The sequence below is a fragment of the Hyperolius riggenbachi genome, chromosome 9 (assembly GCF_040937935.1).
Source record: "Hyperolius riggenbachi isolate aHypRig1 chromosome 9, aHypRig1.pri, whole genome shotgun sequence".
Classification (NCBI taxonomy): domain Eukaryota; kingdom Metazoa; phylum Chordata; class Amphibia; order Anura; family Hyperoliidae; genus Hyperolius; species Hyperolius riggenbachi.
Window position 1 is genome coordinate 259,953,487 of NC_090654.1, and position 22,840 is coordinate 259,976,326.

The 22,840-nt window shown below is 45.5% G+C and overlaps 1 protein-coding gene across 2 annotated transcripts in view; it reads left to right on the top strand.

Annotated features, from left to right (window-relative positions):
- The window catches only part of JKAMP (JNK1/MAPK8 associated membrane protein), a 52,879-nt gene that overhangs the window by 26,397 nt on the left and 3,642 nt on the right, over positions 1-22,840 (top strand). For both annotated transcript variants that reach the window (XM_068254417.1, XM_068254416.1), the window contains 4 exons: positions 5,675-5,766; positions 7,764-7,918; positions 17,064-17,270; positions 20,799-20,980. In XM_068254417.1, coding sequence (XP_068110518.1) covers positions 5,675-5,766; positions 7,764-7,918; positions 17,064-17,270; positions 20,799-20,980 — 636 coding nt within the window. The remainder of the gene's footprint in view (positions 1-5,674; positions 5,767-7,763; positions 7,919-17,063; positions 17,271-20,798; positions 20,981-22,840) is intronic.

Sequence of the window (22,840 nt, forward strand, 5' to 3'; positions counted from 1 at the left end):
ATCCACTTACCTGGGGCTTCCTCCAGCCCGTGGCAGGCAGGAGGTGCCGTCGCCGCTGCTCCGCAGGCTCCCGGTGGCCGGCCTGGCCAGGCCGGCTGCCAGGTCGGGCTCTTCTGCGCTCCGACGGGCTCTTCTGCATCCCACGCGGGCGCGCTGACGTCATCGGACGTCCTCCGGGCTGTACTGCGCAGGCACAGAACTACTGCGCAGTACAGCCCGGAGGATGTTCGGTTATGTCAGCGCGCCCACGTGAGGCGCAGATTGGAGCGCAGAAGAGCTCGACCTGGCAGTCGGGCCTGGCCGATCGGGAGCCTCTGGAGCGGCGGTGAGGGCACCTCTTGCCTGCCACGGGCTGGAGGAAGCCCCAGGTAAGTGGAAATGGAATTTTTTTTTCATACTCCCTGAACATTCTATTTAAATAAGATTCCGTTTCATTCATTTTCTAAAATTCGAAATTTGTTATTCTTGGTTAAGTATATCAAACCTGAGTACCCCCCTGGAACCATCAGAATTACCCCTGGGGTATGTATACCACACGTTGAGAACCTAGGCACTATTTGAGACATACATTTTATTTTATATAATTATAAATAAATAAAAACATACATAGACATAGGTCTATGGTAGGGATTAGATTGCAAGCTAGACTATATACTTTGTATAGCGCTGTGGAAGATGTCAGCGCTATATAAATAATACTATAAATAATATACATATACTCCCCCCCGCATGATCATATATCATTTTGGTGCAAGCTTTGGATTTTCAAAACTGACCAAAAACTTGCATTGCAATTCTTTCTAATGCTGGGCATAGACGGTTCGAGAATGCGCCGGTATCGAGCCAGCGGATCACCGCTCGTCCGCCCGTGCGGGCATTCTTTATCAGCCGCTCGATTCCCCGCTATTGTCCGGGGAATCTATCAGGCGGGTCATTGGACCTGTCGGATATTATCAATCGAGCCATCAGCGGCTCGATTGATAAGGACACAAACGAACCGTCTTTGCCCAGCATAAGGCTGCAATCGTTACAGACTTGCCAGAAAGTCTCGACTTACTACATAAGCATCTAGCTACAGAGGAAAGGGGACACTAGCATGGTTGAGGCGACACTGGAAAATTCTGCGAATGTGATTGGTTGCTCTTTCAACATTTTTCCAATCTCTGCATACATTTTAGGTTTGGAATAGGTAGTAATAATAACTACGCCCACACTATTCGGCCAATAACAACAGTTCAATTTGCAGAGGTTGATGCGATTGGAGATCTGTTCCTTATGAGGTGCCCTGCTGTGCCATCTCAATCATACTAGCACTAAAAAGGTTTTTGTTTTGTTTCTTTCTGTTTTTGAACCTTTTTGCGAACAGAAGGCATCTGTTATGGAGTCGCATCTAAAGCCCTGTACACATGCATGACTAAAGTGTGCTGAGTCGGCCAATGACGACTGCCTCAGCCGATAGTCATGTGGCCCCCAACCGCCACCCTGCAAGCGATCCACCTGGCGCATCAACTTGGTTGAACGATGGCCAACTCCTTTGTGCACGTCTCCCTCCGCTGCGTGACGTCACTACATGGCGCTCTGTCACCTCTCCGCCTACTTCCATAGCAACAGAACACGTTGCCAGGGACACAGCTGACTCCGTGTCGGTATGGGCCGGCTCAGCGCTTTGAGCCCACCAGGAGAAAAGGGTCACATAAATGTTATTTGTCTTGTAACAGAATCATTGCTATCTGTTTGCTCACCCCAACCTTTTTTTATGTGTGGCATTCTCTAGGAACTTATCCAATGACTTTAGTTATTACTTTTGAGGACTTTACGGAAATGCGACATTGTACAGTCCCTACACTCAGATTAAAGCGGATCCGAGATGAAAAACGAACTATAACAAGTAACTTGTCTATATATCTACAGTGGAGGAAATAATTATTTGACCCCTCACTGATTTTGTAAGTTTGTCCAATGACAAAGAAATGAAAAGTCTCAGAACAGTATCATTTCAATGGTAGGTTTATTTTAACAGTGGCAGATAGCATTTCAAAAGGAAAATCGAAAAAATAACCTTAAATAAAAGATAGCAACTGATTTGCATTTCATTGAGTGAAATAAGTTTTTGAACCCCTACCAACCATTAAGAGTTCTGGCTCCCACAGAGTGGTTAGACACTTCTACTCAATTAGTCACCCTCATTAAGGACACCTGTCTTAACTAGTCACCTGTATAAAAGACACCTGTCCACAGAATCAATCAATCAAGCAGACTCCAAACTTTCCAACATGGGAAAGACCAAAGAGCTGTTCAAGGATGTCAGAGACAAAATTGTAGACCTGCACAAGGCTGGAATGGGCTACAAAACCATTAGCAAGAAGCTGGGAGAGAAGGTGACAACTGTTGGTGCGATTGTTCGAAAATGGAAGGAGCACAAAATGACCATCAATCGACCTCGCTCTGGGGCTCCACGCAAGATCTCACCTCGTGGGGTGTCAATGGTTCTGAGAAAGGTGAAAAAGCATCCTAGAACTACACGGGAGGAGTTAGTGAATGACCTCAAATTAGCAGGGACCACAGTCACCAAGAAAACCATTGGAAACACATTACACCGCAATGGATTAAAATCCTGCAGGGCTCGCAAGGCCCCCCTGCTCAAGAAGGCACATGTGCAGGCCCGTCTGAAGTTTGCCAATGAACACCTGAATGATTCTGTGAGTGACTGGGAGAAGGTGCTGTGGTCTGATGAGACCAAAATAGAGCTCTTTGGCATTAACTCAACTCGCTGTGTTTGGAGGAAGAAAAATGCTGCCTATGACCCCCAAAACACCGTCCCCACCGTCAAGCATGGGGGTGGAAACATTTTGCTTTGGGGGTGTTTTTCTGCTAAGGGCACAGGACAACTTAATCGCATTAACGGGAAAATGGACGGAGCCATGTATCGTGAAATCCTGAACGACAACCTCCTTCCCTCTGCCAGGAAACTGAAAATGGGTCGTGGATGGGTGTTCCAGCAAAGGCAACAAAGGAGTGACTCAAGAAGAAGCACATTAAGGTCATGGAGTGGCCTAGTCAGTCTCCGAACCCTAATCCAATAGAAAACCTATGGAGGGAGCTCAAGCTCAGAGTTGCACAGAGACAGCCTCGAAACCTTAGGGATTTAGAGATGATCTGCAAAGAGGAGTGGACCAACATTCCTCCTAAAATGTGTGCAAACTTGGTCATCAATTACAAGAAATGTTTGACCTCTGTGCTTGCAAACAAGGGGTTTTTCCACTAAGTATTAAGTCTTTTATTGTTAGAGGGTTCAAAAACTTATTTCACTCAATGAAATGCAAATCAGTTGCTATCTTTTATTTAAGGTTATTTTTTCGATTTTCCTTTTGATGTGCTATCTGCCACTGTTAAAATAAACCTACCATTGAAATGATACTGTTCTGAGACTTCATTTCTTTATCATTGGACAAACTTACGAAATCAGTGAGGGGTCAAATAATTATTTCCTCCACTGTATATATCTTATCTAAAGTTTAGATAGTTTACACAAAAAAATCTAGCTGCAAACAGCTTTAATAGAAAATTATTATTTCTTCCTGTGATACAATGTCAGCAGCCATGTTGTTTGTAAACATTACACAGAGGCAGGCTTATCTGTATCTTGAGCAAAAAAACCTAATTCCCCCCCCCCTCCTCCCCCCCTCTGCCTCTGAAATCTCTGGCTAGTAATACCTCCCCCTCCTCCTGCCCAGACTGAGCTCCCATGAGCCCTTGCTACTGAAAGTGCCTTGGCTCTCTGAAAATCTGTGGGCATGGCTTGTTTAGTTTATAGGGAATTAGAGTATTAAAACAAAAACAAAAAAGTATTTGGCTTGAGGAATGCCCTATAAACAATAGGAAAGGAACTCAATTATGCAATGTGTAAAAGTTCATCTCGGATCCACTTTAAGTACACTTAAAGGATATATCCAAGCAACTTAACAAATAAAAATCCACTTACCTGGGGCTTCCTCCAGCCCCTGGCAGGCGTCCTGTGCCCTCGCCGCAGCTCCGGTTGCTCCCTGTCTCCTCCGCTGCCTATGCTGACCTCGCCAGCTTGGCTTCCGGGTCGACTTCTTGGGCGCTCACGTGGTCGCGCTGACGTCATCAGGACAGTACTGCGCAGGGGCTTTATCATAGTTTAGAGCCAATTTTAGAGGGAAGCCAATGAATTTATCTGTATGGTTATGGGAAGTGGGAGGAAACCAGAGTGCCCGGGGAGAACATTCAAACTCCTTGCAGATAATGCCGTCTGGGATTTGAACCGAGGACCCAGAGCTGCAAGACGAGAGCTAACCACTACATATAACAGGCCTCAATTCACTAAGCAGTTTACACTAGTCTACTTATGGTTTGGTGTAATGTTCTAGACATGGTCTAAAACATTCAGTAATTAGGTCGGTAAAGCAGGGGAAATTATCAAAAGATGTAATTCACAAAGACAAACAAGAGTAACCACGCCCACATTTTCTGACGGAGATTAGACCAGCTGATTTCCGTCAGTCATAGCTACTTGTTTGTGAATTGCATCTTTTGATCATTTCCCCTGCTTTACCGACCTAATTACTGTGGAGTCGGGGCAATTTTGGGCACCCGGAGTCGGAGTTGGAGTCGTGGTTTCATAAACTTCGGAGTCTGAGTCGGGTGATTTTTGTACAAAATCCACAGCCCTGTTACATATTAGACTAAGTAGTCGGGGCCATTTTGGTTACCCGGAGTCGTGGTTTCATAAACTAAGGAGTCTGAAGATTTTTGTACCGACTCCACAGCCCTGCTTTTGATGCAACTGATTTACACGGAACCATCAGACTAAAGGTAGCCACTAATGATACAACCTTTTTCATTTTTTTTTTCAATTGAAGTTTTATTGAAAACGTATCAACATTTAACAGGTAAATGCAAGTTAGAAAAATCTGCATCACATACATGAACTTGGCATAGATATCACATGAACAGAGTTGTAGGAGTATATATAATCACCTTGCACAAGGATTCAAAACGAGAAATCATAGGAAATAGCTGAAGTTAGTAAACACTCTATAAATCTAGATATTTGTGACTTTGGGTGTTATCCTGAGGTTATCCTCACTGGGGGATACAATCTTTTTCATCCAATTTTACCAAATGTATGTAGTAGAAGGGTAAACTGAGTGAATGTATTGAATGCATCATTTAGGCAGTTACCTTATATTACATAGAAATGGTAAGGTTGGATGAAAAAGATTGTATAGTTAGTGGCCAGCTTTAAAAACATCAGTAGACTAGTCTAAACTGCTTAGTGAATTGAGGCCATAGATACGTGCACAGAGGGAGATACTGCATGCTTGACAGTTGGAAACAGCTGTTACTTCCCACAATACAACAAGGTTCCCAAATCGGAAACCCTGACATCACACTGTGGGAGGGGTTTCACCACAATATTAGTCGTTCAGATGTCCCTGAGAAAGGGTGAAGATTCCTAATGGGAAAGGGGGTATCGGCTACTGATTTGGATGAAGTTTAGTTCTGGGTTAGAGTTCCTGTTCATTTTTACAATAATTATGTATACATGATTTAGTCAGTGTTTGCCCATTGTATAATCTTTCCTCTCCCTTATTTACATTCTGACATTTATCTTTTGTGCTCTTTACATCTCCATCTGTGTAATTTTCAGCTGTGGACACAGGCAAGACATGTATCGGCCTTTATTGTGGAAGAACTATTCTCTATTCCAATGGCACCAATGAAACCTACGGAGAATGTGGGGTGAGTTTAGCGAGCTGTGGCAACACCCAATTAAGGTCTGACTCGGGAGCTGCACTCCTCGTGTCTTTTCTACGTTGACTTGTGCCTCCATCCTCTACCCATTTTAGTGTTCATTTAAAATAGATGCATATTGGTGCAATGGAACAAAGATCCTCACCGTAAATAACATGAAGTCTTTTTAAATTTCCTTAAAGGACGACTGTAGGGGGTAAAAGAGTTGAACTTAACCAGCGCTTCTAATAGTCCCCTGCAGTTGTCCTGTGCCCGCGCAGCCACTCACCGATGCTTCGGCCGACGCTGCCGGTGCACTTCTGGAAATTCCCACTTTAAAGTCAGAGAACCACTGCACCTGCGTTGCCGTGTCCTCGCTGACGTCACCAGGAGTGTACTGCGCAGACCATACTGGGCCTGCACAATACACTCCTGGTGACAGTGGGAGGACACGGCTGCGCAGTCGCAGTGTTTTTCTGAATTTAAAGTCAGAAATTCCAGAAGTGCACCTGCGGCGAGGACCAGAGCATCGGTGAGTGGCTGCGCAGGCACAAGACGTCTGCAGGGGACCATTAGAAGCCCTGGGTAAGTTCAACTTATTTCCTGTTAAACTATACTAGTTGCCTGGCAGCCCTGCTGATCTGTTTGGCTGCAGTAGTGTCTGAATCATGCCAGAAACAAGCATGCAGCTAATCTTGTCAGATCTGACAATGTCAGAAACACCTGATCTGCATGTTTGTTCAGGGTCTATGGCTAAAAGTATTAGAAGCAGAGGATGAGCAGGACAGCCAGGCAACTGGCATTGCTTAAAGTGTACCAGAGATGAGACAAAGTACAAGTTTTATACATATCTTGGGCTTCCTCCAGCCCCATCCGCACAGATCTCTCCCACACTGCCGTCCTCAGTCTTCTCCCTCTTCGGTACCGAGTCCAGTAACTTCGGCCAGTCTGAGCATATGCAGTGCGCTCCTCTGTCTCTCTCCATCTCTCCCCGGAGGCTGGGAGCGTTCTGCACCTGCACAGAGCTGTCGGAGAGAGATGGAGGAGTGCACTGCTCATGCTCAGACTGGACAAAGTTACTGGACCCGGTACCAAAGATTGAGAAGGATGAGGATGGCGGTGTGGGAGTGAGCCATGCGGATGGGGCTGGAGGAAGCACCAGGTATGTATAAAACTAGTACTTTGTCTTGTCTCTGGTACACTTTAAAAGGAAGTGAATATGGCAGCCTCCATATCCCTTTCACTTCAGTAGTCCTTTAGGTTCTTTCAGCTAACCAGATACACTGGGGAAAAGCCATCTGACCACAGGGATCACTAGAACAGCTGTACACTAGGGATGGTCTGTCTAATGCTCATAATATCAAGTTGTAACAAGTTTTATTTAAATGTAAACAGCTTGGATATAGTCCAATACAATGCATTAGCTCAGGCATTTCATTGATCTACTTGCAAGCTGCATTCATTATCATAAGCTAGGAATTGTAAACATCTCATTGACCTTGCTTACTTTATGCCCTTAAAGTGAACCAGAGATGAAAATAAACTAAGATAAACAATTGAATCTGTCCTTCTACTCCTAAAAATGACTGTTTTAGATATCTCAAGGTTTTATTTTATGTATAAACCTTTACAAAGCAGATTTAGGGCCTGTTTCCTCTACACGCAGATTCTGCATGCAGAAAATTGACTCCAATGAATGTCTATGGGCCTGTTTCCACTGAACACGATTTTACTGATGCAGATTTCCCATAGGCATTCGTTAGAGTCAGTTTTCTGCATGCAGAATCTGCGTGTAGAGGAAACAGGCCCTTAATGTTTTATAGTTTCTGCTCAATTGCAGCGTCTTAAGAGTCCCAGAGTGAAAATAAACTATACAGATTTGTCAATTTCTATTTGTATACTTACTTCCCTATAGTTCACTGTAGGCACCGTATCCCCCAGACTTATAGCTGACATCGTGATATATTACATTATGACAGTGTGTTTTGTGTGCTTGCTATTTGAAGGCCTGCCCCCGAGGAGAGAGGACCGATCCATTAAGCATCTGCCGGCAATGTTCAGGGTCCCCGGAGCTTTATGATTGGCTGTATCTAGGCTTCATGGCGATGCTGCCATTAATATTACATTGGTTCTTCATTGAGTGGTACTCTGGGAAGAAGAGGTAAGTGGCTGTTTACTATTCTCTAGTCTAAAACCCAGGGCTGTGGAGTTGGAGTCGGAGCAATTTTGGGTACGTGGAGTCGGTGGTTTCATAAACTATTCCGGTGCAGCATGCTGCTACATGGGGAGTGTGACCGTCCACCTGTCTGTGTCTTTGTGAGATAGCCTTCTTGCCTGGATTGACAGGCTAGAATCTTCCCTGCCGGCGCACTAAAGATCTGCTGAAACGCACAGTGGTGAAATGTTTTTCTGAAGAATTGTGCGCTGAATTTGGAAATTGTGTTGGACTCTTGTTGTTGAGGAGACATTAGGCGGCACACTTTGGATAAAGACTATTTGCGCTGATATATACTGTTTATCTCTCTCATATGTAATAACAGTTTGGATATTTAATTGATTTAGTGTAATCCAGTCATAGTTTTTCATATTTTTTGCATAATTTTGTGCTGACCTTAGCGGTTGATAGCAAAGCCCACATACATGCTATGAATTGTGAGAAACAGTCAAAGAAATAATTTTTCAAAAATGCCCTGGAGTTTTTGAGAAAATCAGACTTAAAAATGTTGTTTTAAAGAGTAACTTTTAGGCATGAAAAACAAAATCAATTCTCTATTTCTATCTGTTGATCATATAAAAGGAATGCTAAAAAGGCAATGCATAACTTTAAAATCAATCTTACTTTTTTATTGCAGAGATTAATCCTCATCCAGCTTCTTAGTACGCAGCCAGTAATCAGCCGCAAAAGAGAAGTTGCAGTGCAGGCGGGGGGAGTTTCTGCACAGACACAGCTAGTTCAGTCTGATTGGCTGCAGCCTGTGTCACTCTCACTCCTTTTCCTCTCATTGGCTGCCCCCTCCCCACACTCCAGCCTGACAGGCATCTCCGCTGATTCATGTGGGCAGTGGCTGCCACCAACACATCGCATCCATGGGGACCCCGTCCCTGCTACCATTTCCTTAGGGATTCCCTGCATTTATAATCAACGCTTATTGGTGTGGGGAGGAGGGGAGAGTAAGGGAGGAAATGACCTCACCATTGGCTTCAGCTGGAGGGAGTAAAGATGGCCCCTGCCAGCAAACAGAATTCTCTCCATTTACCTTTTTTTATTTTATAAAGTTCACTGAAATCAACACTTGGACCATGCAATACATGTTATGTAAGTAGAGCTAGTATTTATCTACTTATATATGTCGTTTTTTTATCTGGCATAGTATGGCTGACAGCTCCTCTCTAACTGTCATTTTTTTTTCTAAGTTTAAAAAACATTTTTCCTTCACATTTTTCAAATCGATTTCTCAAAAACTACAAGGTCTTTTTGAGCTATTCTTGTTTTTGACTTGTTTACACTATTCTCCTAAACACACAGCAATTTTGGCGATGATGGCTGTATGGAGGCTTTTGCTATTTACTGCAACATTTGGCGCAAAATTATGTGAGAATGACAGGGCTCTGGAGTCGGAGTCAAGGATTCTGAGCAATTTTTGGGTACCTGGAGTCAGAGGTTTCATAAACTGATGAGTCTGAGTATTTTTGTACCAACTCCACAGCCTTGGTAAGTGCTAGACTTAAAGGGAACCAGAGACGAAGCATAGCTAAAAAATGTAAAAAAAATGTTATACATACCTGGGGCTTCCTCCAGCTCCGTAAGCCTGGATCGCTCCCACGCCGACATCCTCCGCTGCCTCTATCCGGGTCCCGTCACTTCCGCTGGACTCGACCAGTTGTACACATGCGCAGGGGCTCCCTCTGGATTTGTATGCATGCACCTGCGCAGTACAGAGGGAGCACACTGCGCTTGCGTCGACTGGCTCGACTGGCAAAAGTTACAGGACCCGGTACCGGCGGACAGAGGCAGCGGAAGACGGCGGCGTGGGAGCGATCCAGGCTTATGGAGCTGGAGGAAGCCCCAGGTATGTATAAATCTATTTCTTCTACGTCTCTGGTTCTCTTTAACCACTTGCCGACCGCCCACAGCTGATGGGCGGCGGCAAAGTGGATACCTTAAGGACCGCAATACGCCCAAGGGCGTTGCGTCCTTTTCCTATGCCGGGGGAGCGATCGCGTCATTGATGACGCGCGCTTCCCCTGGCAACTGGCTCCGCCCACCCGCCGCAACATCCCGCCGGCCATACGGAAGCGCCGGCGGGATGTTAACCCCGCGATCGCCGCTACAAAGTGTATAATACACTTTGTAATGTATACAAAGTGTATTATACAAGCTGCCTCCTGCCCTGGTGGTCCCAGTGTCCGAGGGACCACCAGGGCAGGCTGCAGCCACCCTAGTCTGCACCCAAACACACTGATCTGCCCCGCCCCCTGATCGCCCACAGCACCCCTCAGACCCCCCCCTGCCCAGCCCCCAGACCACTGTTTGCACCCAATCACCCCCCTAATAACCCATCAATCACTCCCTGTCACTATCTGTCAACGCTATTTTTTTATCCCCCCCCCTGCCCCCTCCTGATCACCCCCACACCCCTCAGATTCCCTCAGATTCTCCCCAGACCCCCCCCCCCCCCCCGTGTACTGTATGCATCTATCCCCCCTGATCACCTGTCAATCACCCATCAATCACCCCCTGTCACTGCCACCCAACAATCGGCCCCTAACCTGCCCCTTGCGGGCAATCTGATCGCCCGCAGATCCGACATCAGATCACCTCCCAAATCCATTGTTTACATCTATTCTCTCCTCTAAACACCCACTAATTACCCATCAATCACCCCCTATCACCACCTGTCACTTTTACCTATCAGATCAGACCCTAATCTGCCCCTTGCGGGCACCCAATCACCCGCCCACACGCTCAGATTGCCCTCTGACCCCCCCCTTATCAATTCACCAGTGCATTAATTACATCTGTTCTTCCCTGTAATAACCCACTGATCACCTGTCAATCACCTGTCAATCACCTGCCAATCACCTATCACCCATCAATCACCCCCTGTCACTGCCACCCATCAATCAGCCCCTAACCTGCCCCTTGCGGGCAATCTGATCACCCACCCACACCATTAGATCGCCCGGAAACCCGCCGTCAGATTACCTCTCAAATGTATTGTTTACATATGTTATCTTCTCTAAACACCCACTAATTACCCATCAATCACCCCCTATCACCACCTGTCACTGTTACCTATCAGATCAGACCCTAATCTGCCCCTTGCGGGCACCCAATCAGCCGCCCACACGCTCAGATTGCCCTCAGACCCCCCCCCCCTTATCAATTTGCCAGTGCATTAATTACATCTGTTCTTCCCTGTAATAACCCACTGATCACCTGTCAATCACCTGCCAATCACCTATCACCCATCAATCACCCCCTGTCACTGCCACCCATCAATCACCCCCTGTCACTGCCACCCATCAATCAGTCCCTAACCTGCCCCTTGCGGGCAATCTGATCACCCACCCACACCATCCGATCGCCTGCAGACCCGCAGTCAGATCACCTCCCAAGTGCATTGCATCTGTTCTCTCCTCTAAACACCCACTAATTACCCATCAATCACCCCCTGTCACTGCTACCCATCAAATTAGACCCCTATCTGCCCCTAAGGCACCCAATCACCCGCCCACACCCTCAGATCCCAGCCCTGATCACCTCGCCAGTGCATTACTTGCATCTATTCCCCCCACTAATCACACCTTGAGACACCCATCAATCACCTCCTGTCACCACCTGTCACCCCCTAGCACACCTACCCATCAGATCAGGCCCTAATTTGCCCCGTGTGGGCTCCTGATCACTCGGCCAAACCCTCAGATCCCCCTCAGACCCCCTTCCGATCACCTCCCCAGTGCATTGAGTGCATCTATTTTCCCCTCTAATCACCCCCTGAGACACCCATCAATCACCTCCTGTCACCCCCCTAGCACTCCTATCCATCAGATCAGGCCCAATACAACCTGTCATCTAAAAGGCCACCCTGCTTATGACCGGTTCCACAAAATTCGCCCCCTCATAGACCACCTGTCATCAAAATTTGCAGATGCTTATACCCCTGAACAGTCATTTTGAGACATTTGTTTTCCAGACTACTCACGGTTTTGGGCCCGTAAAATGCCAGGGCGGTATAGGAACCCCACAAGTGACCCCATTTTAGAAAAAAGACACCCCAAGGTATTCTGTTAGGTGTATGACGAGTTCATAGAAGATTTTATTTTTTGTCAAAAGTTAGCGAAAATTGATTTTTATTGTTTGTTTTTCACAAAGTGTCATTTTTCACTAACTTGTGACAAAAAATAAATTCTTCTATGAACTGGCCATACACCTAACGAAATACCTTGGGGTGTCTTCTTTCTAAAATGGGGTCACTTGTGGGGTTCCTATACTGCCCTGGCATTTTAGGGGTCCTAAACCGTGAGGAGTAGTCTAGAAAACAAATGCCTCAAAATGACCTGTGAATAGGACGTTGGGCCCCTTAGCGCACCTAGGCTGCAAAAAAAGTGTCACATGTGGTATTGCCGTACTCAGGAGAAGTAGTATAATGTGTTTTGGGGTGTATTTTTACACATACCCATGCTGAGTGGGAGAAATCTCTCTGTAAATGGACAATTGTGTGTAAAAAAAATCAAACAATTGTCATGTACAGAGATATTTCTACCACCCAGCATGGGTATGTGTAAAAATACACCACAAAACACATTATACTACTTCTCCTGAGTACAGTGGTACCACATGTGTGGCACTTTTTTACACCCTAAGTGCGCTAAGGGGCCCAAAGTCTAATGAGTACCTTTAGGATTTCACAGGTCATTTTGCGACATTTGGTTTCAAGACTACTCCTCACGGTTTAGGGCCCCTAAAATGCCAGGGCAGTATAGGAACCCCACTAATGACCCCATTTCAGAAAGAAGACACCCCAAGGTATTCCGTTAGGAGTATGGTGAGTTCATAGAAGATTTTATTTTTTGTCACAAGTTAGCGGAAAATGACACTTTGTGAAAAAAAACAATTAAAATCAATTTCCGCTAACTTGTGACAAAAAATAAAATCTTCTATGAACTCACCATACTCCTAACGGAATACCTTGGGGTGTCTTCTTTCTGAAATGGGGTCATTAGTGGGGTTCCTATACTGCCCTGGCATTTTAGGGGCCCTAAACCGTGAGGAGTAGTCTTGAAACAAAAATGACCTGTGAAATCCTAAAGGTACTCATTGGACTTTGGGCCCCTTAGCGCAGTTAGGGTGCAAAAAAGTGCCACACATGTGGTATCGCCGTACTCAGGAGAAGTAGTATAATGTGTTTTGGGGTGTATTTTTACACATACCCATGCTGAGTGGGAGAAATATCTCTGTAAATGGACAATTGTGTGTAAAAAAAAAAATCAAACAATTGTCATTTACAGAGATATTTCTCCCACCCAGCATGGGTATATGTAAAAATACACCCCAAAACACATTATACTACTTCTCCCGAGTACGGCGGTACCACATTTGTGGCACTTTTTTGCAGCCTAACTGTGCTAAGGGGCCCAAAGTCCAATGAGCACCTTTAGGCTTTACAGGGGTGCTTACAATTTAGCACCCCCCAAAATGCCAGGACAGTAAACACACCCCACAAATGACCCCATTTTGGAAAGTAGACCCTTCAAGGTATTCAGAGAGGAGCATAGTGAGTCCGTGGCAGATTTCATTTTTTTTTGTCGCAAATTAGAAGAAATTGAAACTTTTTTTTTTTTTTGTCACAAAGTGTCATTTTCCGGTAACTTGTGACAAAAAATAAAATCTTCTATGAATTCGCCATGCCTCTCACTGAATACTTTGGGATGTCTTCTTTCCAAAATGGGGTCATTTCGGGGGTATTTATACTATCCTGGAATTTTAGCCCCTCATGAAACATGACAGGTGTGCAGAAAAGTCAGAGATGCTTGAAAATGGGAAAATTCACTTTTGGCACCATAGTTTGTAAACGCTATAACTTTTACCCAATCCAATAAATATACACTGAATGTTTTTTTTTTTTTTATCAAAGACATGTAGCAGAATAACTTTCGCGCTCAAATGTATAGGAAATTTAACTTTATTTGAAAAATGTCAGCACAGAAAGTTAGTCATTTTTTTGACAAAATTCATGTCTTTTTTGATGAATATAATAAAAAGTAAAACTCGCAGCAGCAATCAAATAGCACCAAAAGAAAGCTGTATTAGTGACAAGAAAAGGAGGTAAAATTCATTTAGGTGGTAGGTTGTATGAGCAAGCAATAAACCGTGAAAGCTGCAGTGGTCTGAATGGAAAAAAGTGCCTGGTCCTTAAGGGGTAGAAAGACTGTGGTCCTCAAGTGGTTAAAGAGGAACTCCAGTGAAAATAATGTAATAAAAAGAGTGGTGACAGACCTAGCATGTTTTTAAACGGGCTAACATCACTAGTGTATAAATAATTTAGTCAGTGTTTGCCTATTGTAAAGTCTTCCTGATTTACATTCCGACATTTATCCCATGGTGACATTTTTACTGCTGGCAGGTGATGTCAGTGGAAGGAGATGATGCTGCTTGCTTTTTTGGCAGTTGGAAACAGCTGTTATTTCCCACAATGCAACAATGCTCCCACACTGTGATATCAGAACCATGGTCCTGACATCACAGTGTGCGAGGGGTTTCACCACAATATCAGCCATACAGACCCCCCTGTTGATCAGTTTGTGAAAAGGAAAAGATTTCTCATGGGAAAGGGGGTATCGGCTACTGTTTGGGATGAAGTTCCATTCTTGGTTACGGTTTCTCTTTAAAGGACTTCCGATGTGGAGTCACAAATCGATATTTTTCTCACCTGGGCCTTCTTCCAGCCCCTCACAGCCGTCTGAGTTCCTCGCCGCAGTCTCTATGTCGTCCTGCTGGCTGCCAGTGATAATCGTGATCGCGCCGGCGGGTCGGGTCTTCTGCACCTATGTGGAAATTTGTGCCCGCGCATCCACATCATCTGGCGCGTACTGTTGATGGGCACAATTGATTTTGAACGATTATAAAAACATTTGTCCGATTGGATCTTTGTCGAACCAAAATTTGGATTTCTTGTTAGTTGTGATAGATAAGAAGCAAACATTGGTTCGTCTATGGTGTAGTGAACGATGTATTACAATATCTCACTTCCAATCAGAATTATCTGATCGCTCAAACGACTTTTTACTAGAAATTGGATGTTTAGTGGTCACCTTAAAGGAATACTGTAGGGGGAAAAAGAGTTCAACTTACCCGGGGCTTCTAATGGTCCCCCGCAGACATCCTGTGCCCGCGCAGCCACTCACTGATGCCCTGGCCCCGCCTCCGGTTCACTTCTGGAATTTCATACTTTAAAGTCTGCAAACCACTGCGCCTGCATTGCCGTGTCCTCGCTCCCGCTGATGTGACCAGGAGAGCGATGTACAGGCCCATTACGGTCTGTGCCTGTGCAGTACACTCCTGGTGACGTCAGCGGGAGGGAGGGCGTGGCCGTGCAGGCGCAGTGGTTTTCAGACTTTAAAGTCGGAAATTCCACAAGTGAACCGGAGGCGGGGCCGGAGCATCGGTGAGTAGCTGCGCAGGCACAGGATGTCTGCGGGGGACCATTAGAAGCCCCTGGTAAGTTCAAACCCCCCCCCCCCCCCACTCCTCTTCAGTATTCCTTTAAGGAGTTTTATTGTCGAAATCAATTTTGGGTACCCGGAGTCAGTGGTTTAATAAACTGAGGAGTCTGAGTCTGATGATTTTTGTACCGACTCCACAGCCCTGGAAAATTATGTGAAATCATGGTTACTTAACCACTTGATGACCCACCCTTTACCCCCCCTTAAGGACCAGCGCTGGTTTGATTGATCTGTGCTGGGTGGGCTCTGCAGCCCCCAGCACAGATCAGGGTGCAGGCAGGGAGATCAGATTGCCCCCCTTTTTTCCCCCCTATGGGGATGATGTGCTGGGGGGGGTCTGATCTCTCCTGCCTGCTGTGGGTGGCGGGGGGGGCACCTCAAAGCCCCCCTCCGCGGCGAAATTCCCCCTCCCTCTCCTACCTGCTGCCTCCCCCTGGTGTTCCGGGCTGCACAGGACGCTATCCGTCCTGTGCAGCCAGTGACAGGATGTGGTCTGTCACATGGCGGCGATCCCCGGCCGCTGATTGGCCGGGGATCGCCGATCTGCCTTACGGCGCTGCTGCGCAGCAGCGCCGTACAAATGTAAACAAAGCGGATTATTTCCGCTTGTGTTTACATCTAGCCTGCGAGCCGCCATCGGCGGCCCGCAGGCTATTCACGGAGCCCCCCGCCGTGATTTGACAGGAAGCAGCCGCTCGTACGAGCGGCTGCTTCCTGATTAATTAGGCTGCAGCTGGCGACGCAGTACTGCGTCGCTGGTCCTGCAGCTGCCACTTTGCCGACGCACGTTATGAGTGTGCGGTCGGCAAGTGGTTAATTACTATTACTAACAAAATTTATATGATTTATCCCAAAATTTTGCATCATCATTGCGAATAACAAAGTGAAATTCCTGGTCATCACTAGTCCTCGCCATATCCCCTCCAGCACCTGTCAGATACTGAATGATAAAACTGGAGAAGCATATTTACAGAGAAACTGTTACCAAGAATTGAACTTCATCCCAATCAGTAGCTTTCCCATGAGAAATCTTTTCATTTTCACAAACGGATCATCAGGGGTCTCTGTATGGCTGATATTGTGGTCAAACCCCTCCCACAGTGTGATGTCAGGACCATGCTTCTGACATCACACTGTGGGAGCCTTGTTGCATTGAGGGAAATAACAGCTTTATCCAACTGCCAAAAACACAAGCAGCTTCCCCTTCCACTGACATCACCTGCAAACAGTAAAAATGTCACCATGTGATAAATGTCAGAATGTAGATCAGGGAGAGGAAAGCTTTTACAATGAGCAAACACTGACTATATTATTTATACATAAAAAGTGCTTAATTTTTACATTATTTATGTTATTTTCACTGGAGTTCCTCTTTAAGTGAGATTTAAGTGCCCCTTGAAATTAAATATCCTTTTGTAAAATATAGCTTAGATAAATGTAAACTGTTTTGTCTAAAAAATGTACTTTTACATGACCTATTATAAGATTTCGAAGATGATGATAACATGAATTGAAGCAGAGATGGTTTTATCTTCCCATTTGGATGATTGTGTTATAGTAACCGGCTGCTTTCTGTTTAGTTCCAGTGCATTTTTCCAGCATGTCACGGCCTTGTTTGAATGCACAGTAGCTGCACTAACGACCTTAGTGGTCAGCGAACCCATTGGACAGCTGCGTATTCGCTCCTGCGGGGTGGAGAAGCTTTCTGATTGGTACACAATGCTGTATAATCCCAGCCCGGACTACGTCAACACTGTGCACTGCACACAGGAGGCCGTCTACCCTCTGTAAGTATGCCGGAGCCCTCTATCTGCGCATGTAGTGGACCGTGCAGTGACCTGTAATCCAATCTGAATGTTCAGCACTGACATCATTAAGGTACCCATACACCAGATCGGCCATCAGATAGATCCCTCTTGAATCTGATCAGAGAGGGATCTATGCGTACACGGCGTTTCAACACACTGCTGGCACTCAAATTCCAGGCGGCATTAATTACTATTTACCCTGCGAGTCGTAGCGACTTGGAGGGAGAAGTTATTCAGGGTCCAGTGATCGCCGCCACCCGGAATCACACTGTTGCGTGGCCATAGATATAATAACATTATGTCTGTGGCAGCGCCCATGTTAGGCACAGCGCAGGGAAGAGCGCGCCCCAAAATGATCTGCTTGGGGATCTGTTGCCTGCCCACACACTGCAGACAGGTTTCCAGTCAATTTCAACATAAAATGTATTGAATATCATCCTAGCGATGCTGGCGGTGACAATTCAAAAAGAAGCGGGACACCGGAGGCGGTGAGGAGATGCGCCGGTGTGATGGGTGAGCATTCAAAACTTACTACAGGCCCGAGGATCAAACATACACTTGGGAGGAGTCCGGACAGGGGTCAGTCGGTCATTAGGAAATCAAGGCCATTACCGCTGCGCACCTAACTGAGCCCTTGCGACCGAGATTTTCCAGCATGCCTGATCAATCCTTTCAACTGATTCCTGACCTATTAAAACAGTCGATCGGATGACTATGTATAGCAGGAGAAATTGACAGCGCTTCCAGACAGAGGCTATACTCGAATTAGCTACCTACAAAGATGTGCAGAGCTCCAGAATATGGACAAAATTACACATGCATTAAAAATAGGTACAGCAAAGGAGGGCATTAGCTTCAGTAAAATAATATGTGCACAAATTATTCCCTACTAGACTTCCCCCGCATAATTTGCATCTGATTTGCATTCAAGGCATGTATTTAGCTCCTGTGGGGCTCTGCATGCCTCTGTTGGCTTTAATTTCAGTTGCAGCCTTGAGCGCTGTCACAGTTTGATGTCTGGAGATTAGGTGACTATGTTGCAGCATCGATATCTGCCAGATTCGATGATCGGCTAGAAATGATGCCAAAGAATCAAGTAGTGTATGGGCACTCTACACCAGCTCTTTATAGCACAGGCTAAAGGCCGGGTTTCTACTTGTGCATTTTGTATTAGATTTTTTGCATAGAAAATTTGCATTAGTTTAGCAACAAATGGTAGGGAATGGGGCTGTTCTATTTAATGCAATTTTTCCTAAGCGTTCGTATGCGGAAAAATCAGGTCCTGCTTATTTTTTTGGATATGTTGCATGTATCGGCCATGATTCGCGTATAATGCTTTGCAATGGCATCAGATGGCAATGCAAATTTTCACATTAAATGCATGATTACAGTAAGTTGTCAGCACTCATGGCTAAGCTGTTACTAGGCAGATTAAGTTAAATTTGACTAATGCAAATTTTGGCGTATGGATATTTGCCTAAAAATGCATCCTAATTTACATGCGAATTTTCACCAACCAGAAAAATTGCATATGATTTTTTTTTTTTTTTTTTCGGGATGCGAAAAAATTACACACTACAGTTGAAACGTAGCCTTAAAGGGTAGTTTAAAGTCTACTTTAGTACAAATGTTTGTATATGTCATCATTGCACAAAATACCGTATAATTCGGCATATAAGACACTCCGGGCTGTAGGACAGTTACAAGTTTTTGTAGTTTTATTGCAATGACTCATTGATTAAACAACATCAAAGCTGGATACGAGCTGAAGTGTAAAAGAATTTTAGCTACTCCTAATGAGCATCACTAATTGCCAGCTGTTTACCGTACATTGAGTTTACAATGCCAATAAGTCTGCAATCTTATTGTGCTGCCTTACCTATAGCTGGAATAGCAGGACTAGCAGGCCTGACCTGCAGCTATTTCAGGAGAGATCCCAGGAAGTAGGTGGAGTCTATTCAGCAAGTTGTAGGATTACCTCAGATTCTTCTCCTGAGCAACTCTTACCTATTTAAAACTGACTTCCTCCTAGGGGATGTGTGCTTTGTGGGAATGTAATTAATTTACCTAAGGGAGGCTGCTCTATAGAAGGGCATCCATCTTACTGTGGTCAGTGTCGCTGTTCAAGGTGACCGCAATGTCCAGCGCATCCCTGGCCACTGGTGCATGCTGGGAGATGTAGCGTCCCCGGCCGCTGGTGCATGCTGGGAGATGTAGCGTCCCCGGACGCTGGTGCATGCTGAGAGATGTAGCGTCCCCGGCCGCTGGTGCATGCTGGGAGATGTAGCGTCCCCGGCCGCTGGTGCATGCCGGGAGATGTGGCGCCCCCAGCCGCTGGTGCATGCCAGGAGATGTAGCGTCCCCAGCCATTGGTGTATGCTGGGAGATGTAGCGTCCCCAGCCGCTGGTGCATGCTGGGAGATGTAGCGTCCCCGGCCGCTGGTGCATGCTGGGAGATGTGGCGCCGCTGGTGCATGCCAGGAGATTTGGCGCCCCCGGCCGCTGGTGCATGCCAGGAGATGTAGCGTCCCCAGCCATTGGTGTATGCTGGGAGATGTAGCGTCCCAGGCCGCTGGTGCATGCTGGGAGATGTGGCGCCCCCGGCCGCTGGTGCATGCCAGGAGATGTAGCGTCCCCAGCCATTGGTGTATGCTGGGAGATGTAGCGTCCCCGGCCGCTGGTGCATGCTGGGAGATGTAGCGTCCCCGGCCGCTGGTGCATGCTGGGAGATTTAGCGTCCCCGGCCGCTGGTGCATGCTGGGAGATTTAGCGTCCCCAGCCGCTAGTGCATGTCTTAAGAAGTTGTCATTGTGGTCTTAACATCTCCTGGCCTGGAGATGTAATGACTACTTCTCTTGACATGCACTAGTGGTCGGGACACTACATCTCTCAGCATGCACTAGCATCCTGGGATGCACTGGACATCGCAGACACTTTGAATTACAGCATTGACAATATGGTTGCCCTTGTATACATGGGCTATGGTAAGTTAAACGGTTCCCCCACAAAGCATCATTTATGAACGTCCCTTGTAGAGGGAGGTTCGTTTTTAAAAATGTTTACATAGAGGTGCTCTGCTTGCTTTAAAAGGAACCGAAGGTGAGAGAGATACAAAGGCTACCATATTTATTTCCTTTTAAAAATACCAGTTGCCTGGCTGTCCTGCTGATCTTCCTGGTCAGTGGTGTCTGAATTACGCACATGAAACAAGCATGCTTGTTCAGGGTCAATGGCTAAAAGTATTAGAGGAACAGCAAGACAGCCAGGCAATGTGCATTGTTTAAAAGGCAATAAATATGGCAGCCTCTATATGTCTCTCACCTGGGGTTCCCATCAAGGCTTGGACATATGCACACGTATTATCTCCTGCTGGCAGCATGACTCAATGATTGGATTTCTCGGGTTTGCCCACCCCCAGTGGAGGTGTATTGAGTGTAAGTGCAGTCAGCACAGAAGACCTGTTAGGAAGCTGGGGCTTGTCTGACATCATCTTGCTGTTTCCTGCAGATACACGATTGTCTTTATTTATTACGCCTTCTGCCTGGTGTTGATGATGCTGCTGAGGCCTCTGCTGATAAAGAAGATCGCCTGTGGGCTGGGCAAGTCCGATCGCTTCAAAAGTATCTACGCAGCTCTGTATTTCTTTCCAATCCTGTCGCTCATCCAGGCAGTGGGAGGCGGACTGCTGTGTAAGTAAACTCGTGACGAATGCTAATGCTTTGTGTAGTGCTGTGAAATTATTCAGAACTTGAACAGAATGTCTATCATATATGCAGCTTTGCCAGGAAATTATTATTGTTGATTTATATAGCGCCAGCATCTTCCGTGGCGCTGTACAACAGCATACAGGGTATAACAATAAGAGTGGATAACCGCTAATGCAATGAACAAATTAAAGTGGACCTGAACTCAGAAGATAACTGTTAAACAAAAAACATTTCTTTATTACAGATGAAACATATCCTAATATACATCTGCACTGTTTCTACTTCCTGATTCATGGAAGCAGACATATTGTAAACATCCTGTGCTTTCAAATGAGCTTATCTGCCGTGGCAGTCAGCTGACACAGATGAGAGATCAAATTACAACTCGTGATTAGCCACAGATGAGGGGGAATTAAACAGGCAAAACTCTCTAAATACATACAGAGTGCATTTTTCTCTGTTTTTCCTTCTGTCCTGTGCAAGACTTCAGGTCCACTTTAACTACATATTTTTACACAGGGGTGGGAGGTATGCACACATATTGCACATCATTGTGAGATAAAAGGGGAGGAGACCACTGGCCACAAGGCCTTAGGGCCCATTCACACTAGAAGCTTTTTTTTGAGCGTTTTGCAATTGATTAGCGTTTTTTAACTCTTTCTGCTGCCCAGACAGGATGCTCACGTCCAGGAGGCTGCTCTGCTGCGGTGCCGTGTGCGATCGCGCCCCCGTGGTGTCCCCCGGTAGCCCTGGGATCAGTGAACAGGAACATGGTTCCCGATCACCGATCCGTGTCCCCAGCAGAAAAACCGAAGCGCTCTTACTAGAGGCTTCAGTCTTTCTGCAAATAAAATTTTCCGCGCCCTCCTTGTGCTTCCGGTTAGCGAGAAGCGCAAGGAGAAAAAAAATAAACTTGAGGTGGCCATCTTGTGGGCAAATAGTAAAACTACATCTACATATTTTTTACATTACAATTTACACATATAATAACATTAAAAATGTACTGTTTATTTCCCACACCAAAATATTACCCAAATACAATTTTTAATGGAAAAAAAATGTACAATAAAAAAACAAAAAACATAAATAGTTACCTAAGGGTCTGAACTTTTTAAATATGCATTTGAAGGGGGTATACTACGAACATTTTCTAAATTATAAGCTTGTAAATCGTGGACGCAAAACGGAAAAAATGCACCTTTATTTCCAAATAAAATATTGGCGCCATACATTGTGATGGGGTCAAAATTTAAATGGTGTCAGCGCTGCGTAATATGTTGGCGCTTTATAAATACAATAAATACATAAATAACCGAGACAAACAGGCAAATAAAATACATAGGTTTTAATTATGGTAGCGTAGATTATTTTAAAGAGAATATGTACTGTAAAATTCTTACAAAAAAAGCATACCATTCTATTCCTTATGTTCTCCTAGGCCCCTCTGTGCTGTTTCTGCCACTCCCTGCTGCAATCCTGGCTTGTAAATGCCAGTCATAGGCAGTGTTTACAAACAAAAAAACATGGCTGCTAACTAGTGTGATATGCTGAGAACAGCTCACTGTGTGACTCATGCAGAGCTTGGAGAGGGTGTGTATAGCTTCTGCCAATGACAAGCAGTGCTGCACATTCCACACATTCCAGCCTGAGCCCGACAGAGCCGACAGAGGAAAGAAGATAAGATTTATTACAGAGACAGTGCAACTAGAAAAGGCTGCAGTATGCCAGAGCACATTAGAACAGGTATAGGAACTTATAGGATAGAAGAAATAAGGCTCAACATTTTGTTACAGAGTCTCTTTAAAGCTATAATGGACGAAAACTGAGAAAATAATGACTTTT